Here is a 21,113-nt window from a genome sequence, read left to right on the forward strand (position 1 = left end):
AAATATTATATAACCGTTTTTAAAAGACTGAGATATTTATTCTTATAATGTTTTGCTTGAAGTAGAGTTGTCCTTTTATCCTCATAATTTAAGTCCTTAATGATGCCCACCATTTACAAAAATTTGCTCACTTGATTGTGCATGCCATGGACAGTTAAGATAGCTTCTAGATATTGTATTATGCATTTCAGGAGCAGACTGATCATGCATCAAAAGCCCTTGCCCTAAAGGTGTATTGCATGTCTTAATATAACGGCCATATTTCTTACAAGGAAAACACTTGGTTTAACATGTTTTAATATAATTTGAGTGACAAAAAGTATGTTGGAATACATTCTTTCAAATAGACTTGCTCAATACACTATTAAGCAAAATCTCACAGTCCCCCAAAATATAGTCTCTTTTCATTGTCGACATCTTATTCACCACTTTAAATCGCAGAGACCTAATGCTGATTTCTCCTGCACAAATGCCATCAAAGAAGAAGTCCTCGTTAAAGATGGGATTACGACTTTTCTTGATGACTGTGCTTCTTTGCTTCTGGACCTTTCCTGGCAAAAGACATACACTAATATTACAGTTGATGCTCTTAGGGTCCACAGACATACTATACAGTCCCTCTGCACTGATAAGCCTCACTCTAAGTCTCTGGTTGTCTGAACAGTACTCAGCCGAGAGTCGTAAGGTACCTTCCCTACCCACTGTAATCAGACACTCTTTCAGCACTCTCTCTCTGTACATCACCAAGTCCATGGGGAAGATGGCGGGAGGGGCCAAGCTGAAGGTATTGGGCAAGGTCTCCACCAAGCCCTCTGAAGCCCTCCTGACAATATTGGGGCTATTGTCTGTGGAGCTACACTCATCTGTGGAAAGAGAATTGTTCCTGGAGAGTACAGCTTTTTTTGCTGCCCTAGACAGCAGCCTCTCATGACTCAGGGCCTTGAGGAGGCAGGATTTGGCCAGAGGTCTTGCCAGTAGAGGGGAACTGAAGGGGGATGAGTCAGTAGAGGAGGTGGTGTCACTGTCCAAAGTGCTCTGCCTGTGCAATGCTACCACTCGGGGGGAAAGTCTGGAGGTAATTTTGTTGAGATTGTATGAGGCAGTGTGGGCGGATCTTGAGTAAGTGCTTGATCTACCTCGGGCTGCTACTAATGGGATTCCGCATGAGTTGGGGTCACTGTGGAACAGGGACTCCTTTCTTCTGGTGTGAGGGCTTTCCAGTAAGGTGCAGAAGCCATAGGAGGTCTGAGCTTTGGCAAGGTGAGGAAGAGAAAGTGCGGCTTGACTCTGGGGGTCTACGTTGGTGCTGTCCTCATCACTGAAGCCATCATAAGATGCCTCATCCACATTTTCCACTTGAATTATGTGAGTGTTCATCATTTCTCTTGCTGGTGCCTCCTGCTCAAGGCCATCAGTCTCAGGAGAAGAACCTTTCACTACAGGAACATGCTTACTCCAATCCACTGTCTTCTGCTCTTGTTGAGATGTAATCTTAGGCGGGATGCAGAACTCAGGAATGGTGTTCGGAGTGATGATATTAGGACATAATGAGATCTTTTTCCTCTTCTCTGGGTCAGTTTTCTCACCAAACATGTCTGCAAGTCTGAAGCTGTATTCTGTTGCAGGAAATGCAAGGCTGTTCTTCTCCACTGACACACGGATCTGCTCCAACACCCACATGGGCTCAGAATCAGCTACTCCTCTGTCAATAGAAGAAGATAATTGTGTCAGATATGAGAGCATTTACATCAGACAGATACTGTATCTCAGTCAGATCTATGTGAACTCTGAGATTTGTACATGTATGTTTGTCATGTTTAAGGGATGCACAAGTAGAAAACAATATTTAGAAGTTCAAAAGCATTTTTAAAAGTTACGTAGCATGTAAATTACCTTAGATATGAAAGGAAGATCAGGAAAATGGTCAGAGATGGGTTGCTTTGGCATTAGCAGCTGCTTTATCAGTCTCAGAGGCGGTGCCTTTCAGTCATGCAATCCCTTCTGTCTGTGAGATGCTTAATACAGACAGGCTGTTTAAATAGTGCTATACCCAGAGAGTGGTGGTCAGTGCACACACCCACTTCTGATGGAGATCCTCCTCCTCGGACTGAAGGTAAGCAGTCTGTTTCCTGGTCTGTTCACATGTGCGTAAAACATCACAACAGTGCACCCTGGAGTAACCCCCATGAAATAGCACATCATTAAATTGTAATTAAATATATTTTTGAAAAGTATTTTGAAAATCTTTCATTGTTTAGTCAGTCTCTTAACTGTTTAAATATTTGACAAATATGTGTGGGCTACTTCCACCCTTTTAATTGGTAATGTAATTGCATTTTAGACATTTATTAATAAATATTTACCATGGGACCGTGAGGAGTTGGACTTTTCTTGAGGGATACGGCATTCCCATCAGTGTGTCTTCTATCTACAGCTTTAAATTTACTGCACTAATTTATTGTATTATTCTGTGTCCACTTTTATGGTTTATAGACGTAGAAGAAGAATTTAGGTAATAGCAAACCAACTTCATTAGTTGGAGAGAAAGAGAGTGTGAGAGAGAGAGGGAACCTGGGTTACAGAGGGGGGCATATTAAAATATTTCTATTTACCAACTTATTTTGGGGCTTTATTGCATATTGCACTAGGAAAATGTATTAAGAAACAAGTTATACCACTGAGGATTTCCCAAATGGTGTTATCTGGCCATGAACAATAGTCTTAATTTGTAGCTCTCTAGGATGTGAGCTAATAATTAGGCCTATGTTATTTGGGTAACAACCAAAACAGTAATTACCAACAAAGAGAGTAACAAAGTAACACTCGTGATTACAGCCTGTGTGATTCTGATTAAAAGTCATGATGTCAAATATTGCCATTCGGAACTTTGGGGCTTGGTATCATTCACTTTGCTATATGTTTTCATACATTACAAGTACTACTTTGGTAATGATGGGTCTCCAATTCACAGTGGACATGCTGCAAGGACTGGATTTAATATCACATTTTCAATGTTTCTTCTTGATTTTATATCTAACTATGGTCTTAAGCTATTGGGACATTCATTGCACTTTGGATAATCTTAAACGGATTGTGCTGCCTTGAAAATGGGCTAGCTAGACTGATAATCTGCTGATAGTTTGCTGTCCACTGTACATCTTCCACTGTGTGCAATTGTATAATTGGCCTAAAACACCGGACTGTTAGGCAACACTAGTGCGGTATTTGAAAACTCAACATTTGATGTTGACAATGCATATGGGAGAGATGAACACCAGCAGAAGAAGATTTCTGTCACCGGTTGCATGGAAGGTAAGGCGTACTTGTTAAGGACTTTATGCCACCCATTTTAAGACACAAGAAGTTCTGGAAATGTTTAACTGTAATTCTGCCAAGCTCTGGTGGCATTGGATAATACAGTACACCGGCAGTAACTGTAAATAGAAATAAAACAGACATATCGAAGCATTAGCGTTTGGCATAAACAACACCATTGAACAGATACAGTCCTACGTTTTAGGTCACATTTGAAATGTAAAGATTGGATAATTCCGACACCTACTTTCAATGAATGTGTTATCTGATAAATACCAACTTAATTCTTGTGTATAATCCCATGCATGTCTAAAAAGACAAAGCACTTTGAAACCAGATAGCAGATGGTGGAAAATTAATCTACAGTAATTTTCTGAGGGTGGACAATTTAAAAACATTCACAAACTATACAATGTACTGTGCAAATAGAATGTGCAGTGACTGTTTAGTAAAACTTTAAACAGAAAAACAATATATGTGAGCAGTCTTATATTGGTATAAATAGCTTGAGAAATCTGCCTCCAAATTCTCAGAATTAATCTTAAAATTAACATTACGGCAGTAATGCTTTTTTTTGTTGTTTGGCTAACCCTCTCTTGCAGTATAGATGCAGACACAACAGTTTCTGTACATAAGAGACTCTTGCTGAGGTCAAGAGGCCATACAGTGAGGCCCCTTACAGTCAGCATATAGAACCTGCTATGCACTATGGTCAGACTCTCCGGAGACAGGAATCAGGAAATATGCAGAAACTAACTTATTAGTTACAACGTTATCACCTGTTTGCCTGTTCTGCTTTATCCATGTGTTGACTATGCTTGACCATGTAAGGAAACGTTCTGTGCACACTATATTTGAACTTGTCCATCCATTGTATATAAGTACGTTTGTGAGACCTGTTGCCTCACTCATGCTGACCACTCTATCATGGGGAAGTCACATGATCCGAGCTTGTCTAAAAAACGTCAACCCTTTTTCATCGTCGTGCAACTCTTTCCGGCCTCTGATTGACAGATTTCATCCTGTCAACATATCTGGCCTAAAATTCAGTGCAACCCTCTAGATATGTTTTCGATTTTTTATTATATATTTTTGTATTATAAAAAACTGTCAAATTGAAGCATTTAATTCTGAGCTCTATGTTTGCATCCTCTTATTACTCAAGACTGGCCATCATTACATAGCTTTGTTTAGGCCATCTGTGTCCCTGAATCTCTGAGGGGATACAACTAGCTTTTAAAATTACATAAGTAGCCTGGTAAACAAGCAAAGCCATTAGAGCCAAGCAGCTCAAGCAGATGCAGAATCATAGAATCAGCCTTGTTACCCAGCTAAGAGTCTCAAGTGTTACTCCAACACCACTTATAAGTGAAAATGAAATGGCTATAAGTAAGAAACAAGTGTGGCACAGGTGTGGGAGTCTTAAGATTATGAGAAATTACCTAATAATTGGATGCCCCCTATTCATGACACTTATATAAACACATCACACTAAGGTGCTAAAAAGCTGGTCCTTGGTAAGATACTACTGTATTGTAGCTTGTAAGATAATTTAGGGGTATAGTACGCACAGTAAATGAAACCATTTCCAGCCAGATCCACAGAGACCAGTTAAAATAATGAAGCAGCAGTGGTGTGAATTCTATACTTAAAACACAACTGCCCTGATACTCATCTGTGTAGTTTCTGGAATCTGCACTTCTGCACCACAAAGATGTATGGGAATGGAACAAGCAACATATAATTCAAAAGTGAAAAATGAGAACCCAATTATATCTCAAGACATTCTGTGGAGAAGTTCATGAGACACAGGAGAGACCATCAGTTTTGTTAGTGGGCTCAGATAGGGATAGCCCCCAACAGCTGTTTTTACTTGATAAGGGCATCATGTTGAACTCTATGGCAACATCACTGCAGGTGCATTACTTGTGGTGTAGTACGGTGGCACGGTGCACTCTAGCATCACAGTAAGAAGGTCCTGGGTTCCAAGGTCCAATCGATTCCCGCTTGGTGGTCAGGCGGTGTCACGGATGAGTGCTAGGGGATGGACCCAAGAGCAACGAGACAAGCAGGCAGGATCCGGCAAAACAAAGACTTTACTTGAAAATGGGAGCATGGCAGGAAAACTCACAAAGAAACCAATAACGAATGATAAGGACTGACATATTAAGCAAACATATTTACAGGGCAGGGTATTACTATTGTTGCACTTCCTCCATTCTTATTAATTATTTTGCTTGTTCTGGTACTATCTGTCCTTGTATTGTTTTTCTGTTTGTCTTGTTGTTATATTTGTGATACTATAGCCTGCATGGAGAATACCAAATCAAATTCCTAGTATCTGTATACATGGTAAAATAAAGTTGAATTGAATTGGTAATCACACATGGACAACATCTGGGTGATTGGCGTCTCTGGAGGAGGGGATCCCTCACTGAATTGCTCCTCCCAAGGTTTCTTCCATTTTTTCTCCTCCAGTGAGTTTTTCTGGGAGTTTTTCCTTGTCTTCCTTGAGGGTTCAGGCAGGAGGACTGGGTAGTTTTGTTACCGATACTGGACCTGGAATCCCTGCTATGTACCCCACCCTATCAGAAGGGTGTGCCTGACGCGTGATGACGATTTGCTAGTCGCGCTAGGTCTCGCGTTCTCTGCATGGACCATCTTCGCTTGTTTTAGGTTGGTTGAGGGACAGTTCCATGGGCGTATGTGAAGCCCTCTGTGACATGCTTGCGTGTAAAAATGGGCTATACAAATACATTTTGATTTGATTGGAATGACCAATCACACAGCACATGGCTGACCACTGCTACTAGCTTCCCTCAGAGGGAGAAAAGGATGGGAGAAAAGCTAAAGGGGACCTAAGCTTGATCAGGGTACAGTTTAATGTGTGTGTGTTTTGGTGTTGTGGCTGCTTGCAGACGTGTGGGTGTTACTTGCAAGATCAATAAACATTTATTCTTCTTTTGAAAGACAGATTATATTTTTAGGCTCAAGGTAAAAGCATGACTCATCAGTCAATTTGTCTTGTTATGAATAGCTGCCTAATGCATAATCAAGCCGATTCAATCATAAACTAAATTCAAAGAAACCTACCAGCTGACAAGATATACATTGTATTGTAACGAGAAATGCACCAAATATCACAGTCACATCTGAAACCAACATCAAACTGAAATTAAACATTTGTAAGGGTGTAGCTCAGTGGTTAGAGCACTTGGCTGCAGATCAAGTGGCCATAGGTTAAAATACCCCTCTGTACTCTACATCACTTTGGATAAAAGCATCTGCTAAATTATTATAATATTATTTTTCAATAGCTGATGAAACAACCAACAAGTGACACACCTGAGTTAGACAAAACAAAACATTTTTAATTGACTCAAACACTCCACTTGAACTAAAAGCAGATGAATATCTAAAAAACTGTCACTATCATGTAGTTTCTCTTGAGACGTCAACTCAGTTTTCCAATATCATTTTTCATTTCCAGTGAAGAAAAGTGTTTCTGAAGTTCTGAAAGGCATTTACACCAAAGAGCTTCCAACAACAACAAAAAAGCTATAAGGGTCATAGTTGGTGCTGCAACGCAACGAAAATCATTCAATTATCCTGCAGGGCTGCTTCTAAGGAAACCAGGCCAACTTGAATGCTATATGAATATTAACATTGAATGTTAAAATGTATTCTTATTGTTAGGCCAACAAAGGATACTTGGTTGAACCTCCGTTTTTTGAAGGCCAAGGCTTTGCACCAACTGTAGTTTTGATACTCAAATACGTCTGCAGTTGACAGAACAATGTATTGAGCTAGTCTCTTTTGGGGTTTTTACAAACAGTTTTTATAAAATATCCTCTATTAAAGTCCACATTATACACAGTCTTACAGTAAAAAACATAAGTAACATTTTTAAATATTGTTTTCAAATTGTAGTTCATGATTGGTGGTCCACAACCACAAGTTTTTAGTGAATATTAAAAAAGGAACAGAGGAATATTTCCTACTTACTATTGCTTACATGAATTAAGTCAATCCAACACACCAAATATATATTTTAAACTTTGCCAATGTCCCTTTGCCTTTCGGGCACCATTTGTCTGTAAAGGCAACCTCAAATCTACCCCCCAAATTCTGGCCATATTTCAAACACACGGATATGTGAGTGGCACAGATTGAATAAAACAGACCAAACAGCAATCTTCTGCACAAGCAAGTTCTATAAACGTGAAATAAATAAGCAGTAAACATTGACAAACAGTTTAGTTCAACAAAGCACAACAATAAGCAGTGGCAAAATGTAAACATCAAGTGATTCTCATAGGAAAGTCTTGGCTTGTCACATTAGAATCAGAACATTACAAGATTCACAAGAATTTAAGCCTTGATATATACACATACACTGTATACTGTACATTATTTGATCATATTTTGAAATGTCAACATGAAAACAGTCATTAAGAGAGAAAGTCATTACGACAATTTCAAGCCAATTATGACAGAAACAAGGTGTATGTAAAGGATTACCAGGGGGCTGGAGAAGACCGTATCGAAAATCTAGAAATATGCTACTGCTAGGCAGCGACAAGTTTGTTTCCAGTGAGGATGCGCCCAGACAAAGCAGTGAACCCGGTTTACATAAAAAACAAAATGATCGCTTTGTCAGTCTTTTGAAGTTTGTATAATCTCGCTCTTCTTGGAGCCAGAAAGATGCACAGGGAGGAGGGCAATGTCAGTGGTGCAACTCCATGTCTTGTTTTGTCCATGGGCTCAAGAAGAAAATAAATCATGCGGAAGACTTCTACGAGCAAAGTGTTGACAACAGGATAACAGAAACAAGGTTTCAACCTTTAAAATTTCAGCAAAGTTTTATCACAGAAATGGACACAATCTAAAAGACATATAAATGGCTGGACAAAGCAATCGATAAATCCATAGTACATAATGAATGTATACACATGGTAAAACAGTCCAATGTATAAGTAAACATATTACTTTAATAAATCTGTGTCTATACATTTGCTACTGACAGATATTCAGTGTCTGGAATTATCTATACAAATATATCATATTGTGTATTATTTATCCAAATGTATATGCCATAATACTGACACAATACTTGATTTAAAGATCACAATTTCAAATATTCGACTTTGTCTACACCTGCTCACATGTTGATGATGGAGTGGGTGGTAGAGAAGTTATCCATGCGAATGCGTACCACCTTCTCCACAGGGGGAGGGGGGTAGAGAAAATGGCAGGTGAAGACTTGGCGACAGGCCTTCCGGAAGTTCTCAGACAGGAAGGCGTAGAGGATAGGGTTAACACAGGAGTTTCCGTAAGCCAGGCAGTGAGAGATGATGCGGAAGGCGAATGAGGCATCGTTCAAGGGGAACATGCCAAACTCCACCCACATAGCAATTATATGGTGAGGCATCCAACAAATCAAAAAGGCTGTCACCACAAGCAGGACCGTCTGAGCAGTCTGGAGGACAGGGTAGGAGAAAGATGAAGTTAGGGAAGGGAAGTACAGCATGTTATTAACTACATGCACCTCATGTCAGTGGTAAAATGATAAGGAGGAAAGCCAGGTTGTGACTGTACTATGTGGTTTTACAGTTTATTCCATGTACTTATTTATTTAGAATAACACATGCAGAAAATGCATGAATTAATTGAAACAACAAAAGAAATGGCTATGTAATCTGTAATATTTGTCATAATTTAGTTACAAATAAGTCTCTTGGACATTGGGTCTTGTTGACTGCGCTAGGTGATGCTTGACGTAAGTAACTGGGGGACAATGGATGGTGCTCTGTTGTAAAAGGAATTGATGGCTCACTTCACAACTAGGTATTGAAACATTCCTTACTTAGAGTATGTGTGCCAATAAAGGCTTAAGTGGAAAAAAGGGTTACCATTAAGAATGGACAATCCTAGATTTACATAAACCCCTTAAATGTGACGGCTTCAATAAAAAAATGAACACTCTGAAAGAAGTCAATTGAAGAAATTTAAGTGTGTAGAATGATTTCCTAACATAACAGTGATGAGGAATGCTGAGAGGTTAAGTCTTTCAAAAATGCAAATGTCATATATGCCCAATATCAGGCATTAATATCAGCATGAACATTGTTCCAGTATCATCTCACTCAGATGTGATATTGTTTTAATTTTTTTCATTGAGCAATTAGTTCGTATTACATTCTTTATCTAAATTGAAATGTCCTCAAATTCTTAATCCAGTCTACAATAAAAAAAAATGGAAGAGATGCATTTTTATATTGTGTGATACAGTATTATGGCTTTTGTGACAATTGTTCTAAATACTTGATGACTCAAGTGTGATGTTAGCAGCTGATGTAAAGGTTTCATAGGAATTCATACAGGCAAGATTAATGATGCAACAATATGATCTGCATTGCACAGTACAGAGATTAGAGAGATCTCATTGATTGATTGAATATTACTTCAATAACTACTATTTATCTTTGGGTAAAATTCTAAATAATGTAAAATTGCATTGATAACCACAAATTGTGGCCTATTAATCAGGGTCCTCCCATTGAACAGGACAGACATTTTGCTGTAAACCAAGTTTTTCATAATATTATTAATGGATAAACAGTCTGGGCCAATGCACTATTAGAAATTGACTGTGAAATTGAGATAATGTTTGACTGTATGGATTTGACAGATGTATTTGCTAGTGATTGTCTAAACAACACCAGCTCTATTGGTTTCCTTCATACTCAGTTCACACATTCAACTCCAAAACACTCTTCCAGTACCAGGACCAATAAGTACCAACAACTAATGGAGACTTCCATAAACACAGTGCCAGTCACTTTCACCCTCTCAGCTCTAAACAAGCTAATCTAGTCTGGACAAGGTGAGGCAGTTGCACTTGCATACACACTATACTGTACACACAAACTACATTCAGTACTTTACACACACACAAAAGATTCATCTGTGTAATTACCTTTCCCTCAGACTAACTGTTGTAATTATTGTAATTTCCTCCTCCTGGCACAATGCACCAAGCACTCTGTTGGGTCTATGTAAAGGGAACAAATATCCTTGTTCTGTCCTAATTGTGCTGCAGGAAGGGGTGGCGTGTTGAACAATGTTTGCAACGTGATGGAGCCCTCTCATCTTTTTCTCCTAACAACATCCAGTTGGCGAGCCTATTTTTCACCACATACAAATACAACAGTATTTTAAGATAATCTTATATTAAGGACTTTTAAAGATGAGGAAGATATTTTTTTAAAGCACAGTTTTGCCTGTGCCTTTACACCCCATGACTGGTATATAATCAGCATGAAAGTAATCGTGTTGTAAATTATTTACATTTAGTCATTCAGCAGACGCTCTTATCCAGCTCTTATCCAAATTATAAAATTATAAAAATGTAAGGTGACTAAAAAAATCCGAAAAAAATTCTGATCATCAATAGATCCAATAACAGTACAGTGTTTTCAATGTAAAAGTCTGTCCTTATGCTCTGGTGAAGTTATGTTTACACTCATATATCATTGAGAGAGGAAAAATTAAAGCAGCATGTAACCATGGTAGTAATAAACATGACAGCTACTTTGTGTTGTGACAGAAAGCCTTCTCCTTGACACCCTGATGTTTGTGTGTTAGGTGCTCACACACATCATTAGCTACAACTATGTATAAACAGATCCGCTTGTGAATCATATTGTACAAAGACACACACACACAGACATACACACATTTTCTGTCATGTCTGCCAATGTTATGTCATGAAATAAACCATGACACTATAGCTCTTACAAGAGAAATCTAGGCCTACTAACTGTTTAGAGAAGGGGTCCACTCTTGCGTGTCTGATGAGATTATACCAACATTGAATACCATGATCTTATACAAGGTGCCCATTTACACTTTCCCTCTTCCTAGATTTCCTCTCTGGAGACGCTGAAATGCGAAGACACTGAATATACCCCAGCATATGTGGAAAGTATTTCCTGAGGGCAGATGGTAAAATGATGGTAGGATTATCACTGGTGCTTGAACTGCTCGATGAGGTGGAGGAGTTAAATGAGTGTCATTAGTAAGTGCTTTATCTAAGGCACCAGATGTTTTGACTTACACTATTAACTTGTACTGCATGTTTCTGACATTTGAAATGACAACAGTTCAGTCCTCAGTTCTTTTTGAAAGAACAATCCTTTTTATCTGTTGAATTGGTCACGATTTTTGATTACCTTTGTGACCATCAGCTCCACGTCCAGCCACAATGATGAACAATAATGACTATTGACTCTAAATGAGATGCTACTCAAACCAGCACAGTTACTGCATCACGTCCTCACGGGTGCATGACTGGAAGAAGAACAGAAGGAATGCCTCTGTGGTTAATTCCTATTCTTAGCTAAGGCCAATCCAAACATTGGACAGTACTGGTGTGTGTGTCTGTTCCATGGTTCTCAGAACAGAGGGGCTCCCCCTTCCTCTTAAAGCCTCAGTAAGGAGCAGGTTCAAACTCTGTATTGTGCCATTTGAATTGCTGGTAGACAGGACTGAAAGTATAAAGGAGAGATAACCCCTTTTAATACTGAAGGTAGACAATATAAAAGTTACACTAAGTCAACATAATTAAAAACAATAGTACATCATTATGTGACATTTATACACACTCTTCCATGATAGCACTGACCTTTGCACCTCATTAATAATGCATCACGTCCAGCATAAGTGAAGTGAAAGACACAAAATGTAGTATAATTGGAAATAATTGGAGTAATCTATAGGTTATCGCCACATTGTAGGCCTAGAAAATAGCCTTACTTTCAAAACTAAAAGAACAAATAGCCTAACTCTGCGACAATATATGATCAACGATTATTTTAGATAAGACATAGGCAGTACTAAGTGTGAACGTTTTCATATTGTCATTCAGACTGACTATGCCAGTTGAGTTACCACCTTGCTTACGACGACAACTCAAGATGATAAGTATAGTAATTAAAATAATTATCATGAGGATGGCAAATGGTTTACTGGCCTGTTACTACCGTAACTACATTTTTTTTTTCAATCTTACGGTTGTGTGCCTATTACCATAATATAGGATTTCACCTCGCTATTTGACAGGAATCAATTGCTAAGACAGGACAAAGGGCTTCATCAAGTGTTTTAAAGTGCAATCTAAAAATGCCAGCTAGCAACATTTACATTACAAAGCCATTCAGACTCTGAATTGCTAAAGGAGTTGACAAACTTTATCTATTAATTAGAGTGCATTTCCTTTTCCATATCCATTTGAATATATTTCACCTAGTCCATTAAAATGCATGTGATTTCCTCTGAAAAACCTGCCCTTGCTTTGGGCAAACAGTTTTTGTACAATTTCAACAATTAAGTTGTCTTTATGCTTAATTTCACATCAGTGGAAGAGTTTCCTCACCTCTTTGTCTAATCTCTTTGACTTTGAAATGTTCCCCTTTTAGAATCAACTCCTTACAGACTCTGTCTCTCTGCCTTACTTTTTCTTTAACAATGACTTGCATTAAAATGACAGAACATTTATGGTGTACAAGTGAGCAAAGGTTCCCGTTAAATCAACTAGGCAAATCAGATTTTTGAATGTTGTCAAAGTGGGAGACGGAAAATAACATTTTAATTTACAAATGAAAGGAAAATGAACACTTAAACGTTTTGCATGTCCTAAGTAACCATACAACTAAATAAATTAATGAAAGACAGTCAATTCAATTACTAATATAAGTGTAATGGAGCTGGCCACATTCTCATTTACGTAATACCTGCTGCTTGGCTGGTGTTTTCTGCTGCATATTCTTTTCTGTCACTGACAGTTCACATAGATACTTTAGCAAACATCTGCAGAAAATATGCAGGCAAAATCATGGTTTAATGAATAATTTTCCAGTTAATAGCAACACCATAGTCAATAATTACACCTTTATGGTTTTGACCTTGAGGAGTTAACAGCGTCATTCAAGGTAATGACCAAGGAAGTGCCTAGTGTTCAATTGGTTTTCATATTCAGCAACAACTCTTTGGTATTGTCTTATTTAGGTGGGTTTGCTAGAAACTCTGTTTATTATTTACAGATCAATGTCTCTATAACGGGGCAATCTAACTGCATGCTTTTCCTCCCAGCAATACACTTCATTCCAGTAATCAGCTGATAAACAGAAGTAGGTGTCACTAAAGCAAAGTAGAAAGTGCCTCTGCACTGGCGCTGTGAAGTGGTGACGTAAGATGTCTGCTCTCATATTTCTATAGTTTGTACTGGCTTCTCACAAGTCCATCTATAGATAAAATGTGGAGACAGATGACTGAGTGGTTAGAGGATCGGGCTGTTAATCAGAAGGTTGCCGGTTCGATTCCCGCCCATGCGAAATGACTTGTCCTTGGGCAAGGCACTTATTCCTACTTACCTCGGGGAGAATGTCCCTGTACTTACTGTAAGTCGCTCTAGATAAGGGCGTCTGCTAAATGTAAAATCATTATCCTTCTTTGTGTGAAATTCACCATAAACGACAGCAGATAAACAGTTTTAAGGTCAAAGGTGGGTTGCCATAGATACAGATCTGTGCTATCCCATCCTACATGTGAAAGCAGGTCCTCCCCCCACATTTGGGACTCATTTAGTCTCATCGCCCTCATTGCTGTCCTTGCTACCCGTGTCTGCGCACCGGTAGAACGGGAACGTGTTATCTGTGTTTTACTCTCACAAAAACAACGTTATTTCTCCGTTCTTGCTATGTTTTTCTCCTCAACAGCAAACAAGGTACTTTGTAGCCATTAGTAACAGTGCTGTCGGTCTATTAAAAGACATTTAGTTAGGGGAGACCACTGCTCGACTGATGGGAGAACACAACAGTGGTAATAAAGAACAAGAGTTGCTGCTGAAAAAATATTGCAATTAAGGCCAAATTCTCACAAGATGTATTATGTTGATATAAATATCATAAACATGTAGCATAGCAGGTTTGGACTATATTCCATGTAGATTTGGTGAACTATCACTACAGCCATCAGGGGTAATGTTTCCATTAAATGGCACAATTCTGAAGTATATTTTCATATGCTTATAATAATACTACTGTATGTCTAGCCAAATGGTTTGTTTTTCATTGATCATTCTGATTCTCCATCAAATGCTAAATTGGATGTACCATAATCTCTTCATTTACACTGTACTGTACACAGACAGTACTTGCAAAAGTAACTTTGAACCCTTTTACAGACAGCATTTGTGAAAGAAACTTTGGACCCTCATCCTACCATAACAGTCTGTAAAGTACAGTGTCATTATCCAAGCAAACGAATGCACATCATTGCTTCTATGACGCAATATTAAGTCCTCATATAAATAAAGTGCCAATTGGGTTCCCACCATCAATAATAGTCAAATACTGTAGCTACTGAATGATAACATATTTCTTTTTACTAATAAAACAGCAATACAAACTATGACCACAGGTGGTTTCAGAGAAATCAAGATTACAGCAACTGGATGAGGTCAATTTAAACCTCATTTTAAGTGAAGTTTATTTCAACAGCATACTTTCCTCCAAGGTGAATTTTAACAATTGTAAATAACCTCATACCTTTCGTTTTGAACTTTCTGATTTCTTCGACATATTCTTCATCTTGTTATGCAGATGGAACAACACCTAAAAGAAGCACACATTATTGTCATGGCAATCTTTTATATTATTATAATAATAGATCACTACACAGCACATGCCAGTGCAAATGCTGACAACTATAGATGCAATAGGAGTACCCCAAGAATATGACATGCTGATAATGTCTGTGTTTGAGTGCTGATGTCACTAGTGCTATTCAGTATATTATGCCTACAAGTCCAAAAGCACAATTATAATAGGTGTACATAAATATTAGCTTCACAACTTTACAGGTTAACAATCCCATATTTTCTGATAGATTTTAGATTCATGGCCAAGAAATTGAACAAGGAGTAAACACAATACAATTTCACCAAACATCAAAATAGGTTGTATTTTCTATTTTGTACTGTGAGATAACATTATCTCCTAATAGAGAGATGTTGATTGTATCACTGTCTACATTTTGAAACAAACGCCAATAAATATTTTGACATTGATTACAATATGTTTGTCTTAGAATGCATGGAAAAGCCATGCCATTAGTGAATTGAACTGTCTATATCTGCCAGACCCTAATGAGTACTGCTGTGAATATGGCACACAATTAATGAGACTGCATTTTCTGAAACGGGCATACAAATACAAATAAAACTGCTTTTATATGGATAACTCAAATCAATACAGTTATGCTGATGTAAGTGTTAAGTGTATGGATATATCATTTACATTTGGCAGACGCTCTAATCCAAAGCGATATACCGAAGGACACAACGTCATTTGCCTGGCCTGGAATTAAACCAGCAACCTTACCAGCAACCTTCTGATTAATAGCCTGACTCCCTAACCGCTCAGCCATCTGTCTCTCAATATCAATTTGCCAATTTGCATGTTTACTCGTTAAAACAAAAAGTAATGAACGTTTCCTTCTAAAGCCACCCGGACATACACATGCATTTACAATGCCATTGTTGGGGTAGACTGGTTTGAATACAGTCAACACAAATCGCATAGTGATTATCAAAAGTACAGAACTTGGCACTTTCAAACTGATGGTATATGCATAATGTACAGCTAATGGCAGCCTTGGATTCAGATTCAAAATGCTCAGTGAAAAGTTGTCTTACCTTTGCATAGCAGCATATTATTAACACCAAAGGTAATAGGTAACCTATTACTAATATTGTCAATTTGTATGTGTGTTTGGAAACACCGGAAACCCAGATTTCCCAACAAAAAGAACTGTTTGGTGCATCCGGGTGGTTAGTCAGTATTTGGTGTTGAGCGACTGGCACTGCGAAGATGAATGACAGCGACCAAATGGCACAAACCCCTATCAAAGCATTTCTCTTGTTGCGAATGCAAGGAGCCTTTTTGGAGAGCACCACGGCGATATATCTGTCCACTGACATTGCCACGAGCGTGAAGATGCTAACAAGCATGCTCACCGTCACAAAATAGTGCACAGATTTACACAAAAAAGCTCCAAATATCCATTCTGGTAGGGAGTAAATAGTTGCCTGAAACGGGACACAAAAAAGTAGGAAACTAAGGTCAGCAATGCTGAGATTCAGGATGAAAATATTTGTAGTACTTCTCGAGCGCCTTGACTTGATTTTTCCTATTACAATCATGACCAGCGTGTTGCCAACAATTCCAAGGAAAAATATACACCCAAAAACCACTGGAACAATGACAACCTCGGGGCCACCTTGATTGTCGTTGGCATCTATCGTCCGGTTCGTGTCCAATGCTCCCGACCAGATGAACGTTTCATTCGTCGGCCAATGCATGGTTCCACACTCGCGCTCGGACAGAAGTTACAAAATACCAGCGGTCTTATCTCCGGTGAAAGAGGTGACTGTGCCCAGATCCAACCCACGGATAATAGTGGCACAGGCTACCACGGTCAGGCTTGAGAGCTGTCCGAAAAGCTCACTAAGCATGACTTTATTATAATTCATTTAAACTGAGAAAGTTATATTATACATACCAGCAGAGCAACATATCTCAGCCTGGTGCTGTAATCATTTTGAATTGTGAATCATTGTCTATTGCGCTGAAAATGAGACAGGTGTTGTGATCGAAGGACTTGTATCCCCTGGCCGCGGAAGCGCGCGTGCACTCAAAGAAGCGGACTTTAACTGCAGCACTTCGAATTCAACTCAAGGAACAAACAGCGACGTGGAAGACACGACAAGGTTTTCCATAATAACAAGGGACTCATTTTATGTTTATAGTTTATTGCGTTGTTTAGTATTGTGGATTCATCGACAGTGTTTTCCAAAGTTCCATATTGCCATGCACCTTAGCTACAGGCCGACTGTGACTCTACATCACATGGAGGTTTATAAACAATGTTTTCCTTTAATCCAGGCTACCTCCATCTGTCCATTCTCTGAGAGTGTGGTCTGACAAAAATGCCCCGTCTTTGGCAACCCGTCCCTCCCTGCCCTCTAAAGTGATTTGTGTTTTAATTTAATTTAGTTTAATATGGCTTTTCAACCAACCACTTTGTTCACCTGTCTACTATATTAGTTACAGATGGGATACACATTATATCAGGCCGTTTTTTCACCTGATATAATGTTCACCCCCTCCCCTAACATGCAAAGTCTCTGTCTTTCCATCACGTGTGTTCTTTTGGTCACAATGAACAACCTGAGTTAATATGGAGATGTCTGCTCTTTTTCTAGAAAAAGTTACAGAGGGGATACACATTATATCAGGCTGTTTTTTCACCTGATATAATGTATAATGTGCTGTGGTAGCATGAGGAGTGATGCATGGCAGAAAAAGGAATCTTGACAATTCGGCTTTCATGGTGTCCCCTTAGATTTTTCCCATTCCTTTCTTGAAAATATGGACTGCGGATTATACTATTCCTTTTGTTGAAGGATGAAAAGACCTAACATTATGTATTCGGTTTCACGAATGTATTGCTCTGAAACATTCCCCGTTATCTGTGATCACTTTCAATGGTGTTCCCAACATGCTAAAGATCTGGTGTCATTTCTCCATGGTAGCTTGTGCTGTGGCTGAGGTCATAGGGGACATGTCCATGAAGCTAAACGCAAGTTCAGTCAGGCAAGACCGATCCCTGCACTCGGGCATACTCCATAATGTTTCACTACTTACTCCCCCCACTAAGAAGGATCAATAATTCCCCATGAGGTCTAAGCTCCAAACACTTGCAGTACATTTATCATTTCTGTAAATAAACATATTTTACTCATCCCAGGTCTCTCCCGATTGAAATCGAGTGTGCATCCATTATCACTAGAAACCTATGCCAACGTATCTTCAATCTGTATCCTGGACTATGGTGCCTCCAGCCACTCCCAGGGTGCTGCAGGTGGTGACATGGTGTTTTTGTCTTCACACTTCTGCACCTTTTCCACATCTTGATCCATCCCAGGCCACCAGAAGTTGGATCTAGCTCTTCCTTTCATCCTCAACATGCCTGTGTTGGCTGGCATAATTTATCTGGCGCCCTAGAACATACATCCAGTACACACTCAGTTTTAATCTTCACTGATGATATGGCCTGAACTGAGCGAGGCCATACTCATGTACTTGGGCAATGCAACATATTTTATGTCCACCATTTTCTCGGTCTCGTCTAGGACATCTAACGTCAATGCTTGATTTGCTGTCCTTCCCGAGGAGTCTGCAGGGACTGGGAGTCTTCTAAAGTCATCAGCATGGTGCTTACTTGGTTTGCAAACAATATTGTTCTCATAAGCACTCAAGTGACAACCCATCTCTGCAGGATGGGTTTCTTGTCTTGTCTGCTTTCACACATGTGGTGGCTTTAGTGCCCTCTAAATTCACCAACTCCTTTTTTCAGGACATCTTCATGCTTTGTCACCACCGTCTGTGATGCCTCATCGTTACTTTAACCGTGTTAGATGCGTTTGACTTTGTCCGACTGTAACTTTAGTTATCGGAGCCACCCACTGCCGAGCAAGCCAGCTCCTCCTCCCCAGAGCGTCACCAGGAGAAGTCTCAAGTTTGATTGGGACTGGATTTCATTTTGGACTCTTTGTATGTTTCCATGTCTCTCTGAATGTCTTTTTAATCAAGCTGATGAGTGACATCAGGATGGGTTAATCAAATTACAAACACAGTTTTAGCATAACAAAGAAAACCACATGCGAAAGCCAGCATGTGATTCCCATTGACAATGAACGGGGAAATTCATTTTCGCCTCTGAAATCTCGCTTCTGTGGAAACTGCCCTGTTGACTTTTGTACACACATAGTTTTCATTCTTAAAGCTTTTTTACATTCAGAGCGAACTGAACTGAGGCTCCATATGCTTAAAGTTTGATCAGTTTACATGCTTTCCTCCATCAATAAAACCTATTTTAATGGCACTTTGGCAGCACATCACCACACTTAACCTCAAATAAAAAGGTGCAGACTCTCTTGACGGATTTAGCTTGAGCCTTTTAGTGACTTGATAGACCAAAATGCATTCCTCCAAATAAGCAGATTTAAACGTCCAGTATCTGTTTGTGCTGGGTCTCAGGTCACCTGTTCCTATTTTGGGAGGACAAAATAAGCGTTTCCAAAGAGATCTTAAGCTTTGGTGCCGTTTTGGATGGTGACTTGCAGCCCCATGAAGAATATTGACCTCTTTCTGATGCTTGGTGCATATTACGTAAAGAATGGGAGTTTATTGAAGCCCCTGTCACCAGAACATGGATTTGTCAAGACAGTTGTGGGTCTGACCCTATCTCACCCCTAGCTTTCTTAATTCTTCCATGTTGGAAGACATGTTAGGCTAGGAACATTTCTTTATCTTTTGGTGCTTCTGTAACCAAGGTGATTCAGTAATCATGCTGAGGTGATAATGGGAAACAGTAAACTAAGAAAGGACCAAAGGACTTAGCTTCAAGCTAATATTTAAGTACAGTAAGTTAATGTAATAAGACTGCATATTTGAACCTTCAGTCTTCTGCATAATCCCTTTGTTTTGAAACCAAAACACGGTATGCGATAACAATTTACTAAAGAGTGGGGATGATACAGTATTTAGAAAAGATTCATTGAATGAATAGTTTAATACAAAAAATGTTTTCAAATATTTTTATAATTTAATATTCTTCTTTGTCCTTTGTTGAATTTGTTCTTTGTTGAATTTGTCCTTTGTTGAATTATTGTCCTTTATGTTGTATAAGTGAAGTCAATTCATAAGTTTTTCACAGAGCATTTGGTATTTTGTGGACAGTCTTCATTTAAGGATTTTTAATGACATGAAATGAAAATGATCACCCAGATTATTATAGCCAGTTCATAAAGATTGCTTGGATTCAGGTTAGCTGACTGACAAAATAGTAAGTGGAGATGACTTGGATTCCATTTGGTTTCACTCAAAGATGGGAAATAAAAACTATTATTGATTTGGAGAGTTGCACAGCTTCCTTGAGGTTTGAGTAGGAGGACACAGCAGCAATTGCGAGTGACGGGCATCTAAATTACTCGTTGAAAGCAGGCAACCAGCATTTGGCCAACTCTTTAATAGATCACCGGCTGCCCATTCTAAGCTTGTGAACACACTTTTTCAAAGGTGGACAAAGAGACAAGGTTTGGAGAGGGGTTGAGATGTGTGATTTAAAAAGATATGGCATATTTCTCTACAAATTACATTTCAACGTCAATTGCATGGGGTTGTATATATTTTCTTTCTGGTCATAATGATCTGAAAATGTATATGAAATTGTTTGATGTATAACTTACATCAAAAAATTGAAATAGGCTTTTTGTATTTCTGGCTCATTGTATACAAAAACATTGAAATAGGCTTTCTCATTTCTGGCTCATTGTATACAAAGACCAGAGAAGGCCTTCTCTGGTCGTCTGTTGTGCTCCTGTTTATATAGTAATTCTACAGACGGGCTGCACTACACTGTTTCATTAACAATGGATTATGTCTCAAATATCAAACATGCATAACATTTATATAAAAAGTTCCATAGCTGTGTGTTACTTTTGTCACATACTGTAGCGTTCATCTAGTTATCATCTATTTATCCAATTAATAAAAAAGGGCATTGAATCTTTGTCACTGCATGACCCATTATAAGTATTTCATATACATTAATTGCAATCGACCGTCAAGCTTTCTGTGTGTCTGGTGTCTTCTTTGTGCATTCCACAAGTA

General features: G+C 38.8%; 2 protein-coding genes across 2 annotated transcripts; both read right to left on the minus strand.

Annotated features, from left to right (window-relative positions):
- Window positions 1-339: 339 nt before the first annotated feature.
- Window positions 340-2,006, minus strand: LOC124482300 (C2 calcium-dependent domain-containing protein 4C-like). Its single transcript, XM_047042831.1, has 2 exons — window positions 1,894-2,006; window positions 340-1,702 (listed from the first exon to the last, which is right to left on the minus strand). The coding sequence occupies exon 2, from the start codon at window positions 1,678-1,680 to the stop codon at window positions 340-342; it is 1,341 nt and encodes a 446-aa protein (XP_046898787.1). The 5' UTR covers window positions 1,681-1,702; window positions 1,894-2,006.
- Window positions 2,007-8,333: 6,327 nt separating this feature from the next.
- Window positions 8,334-16,750, minus strand: galr1b (galanin receptor 1b). The gene is made up of 3 exons (XM_047042441.1): window positions 16,073-16,750; window positions 14,925-14,990; window positions 8,334-8,794 (listed from the first exon to the last, which is right to left on the minus strand). Exons 1-3 carry the CDS (start codon window positions 16,736-16,738, stop codon window positions 8,477-8,479), a joined length of 1,050 nt encoding a protein of 349 aa, XP_046898397.1. The 5' UTR covers window positions 16,739-16,750; the 3' UTR covers window positions 8,334-8,476.
- Between the last annotated feature and the right edge of the window lie 4,363 nt (window positions 16,751-21,113).

Source organism: Hypomesus transpacificus, chromosome 19 (assembly GCF_021917145.1).
Source record: "Hypomesus transpacificus isolate Combined female chromosome 19, fHypTra1, whole genome shotgun sequence".
In the NCBI taxonomy this organism is placed as follows: domain Eukaryota; kingdom Metazoa; phylum Chordata; class Actinopteri; order Osmeriformes; family Osmeridae; genus Hypomesus; species Hypomesus transpacificus.

What these genes read in the sequence shown, in the direction of transcription:
- LOC124482300 (XM_047042831.1), bottom strand. Translation starts at nt 1,680, where the DNA reads ATGTGGGTGTTGGAGCAGATCCGTGTGTCAGTGGAGAAGAACAGCCTT.
- galr1b (XM_047042441.1), bottom strand. Translation starts at nt 16,738, where the DNA reads ATGCATTGGCCGACGAATGAAACGTTCATCTGGTCGGGAGCATTGGAC. An exon ending in TAATATGCTGCTATGCAAAG is followed by an intron (nt 14,991 to 16,072) that starts GTAAGACAACTT and finishes TGCTTCTTTTAG; the next exon opens with GTGTTGTTCCATCTGCATAA. An exon ending in CAGAAAGTTCAAAACGAAAG is followed by an intron (nt 8,795 to 14,924) that starts GTATGAGGTTAT and finishes CCTGTCCTCCAG; the next exon opens with ACTGCTCAGACGGTCCTGCT.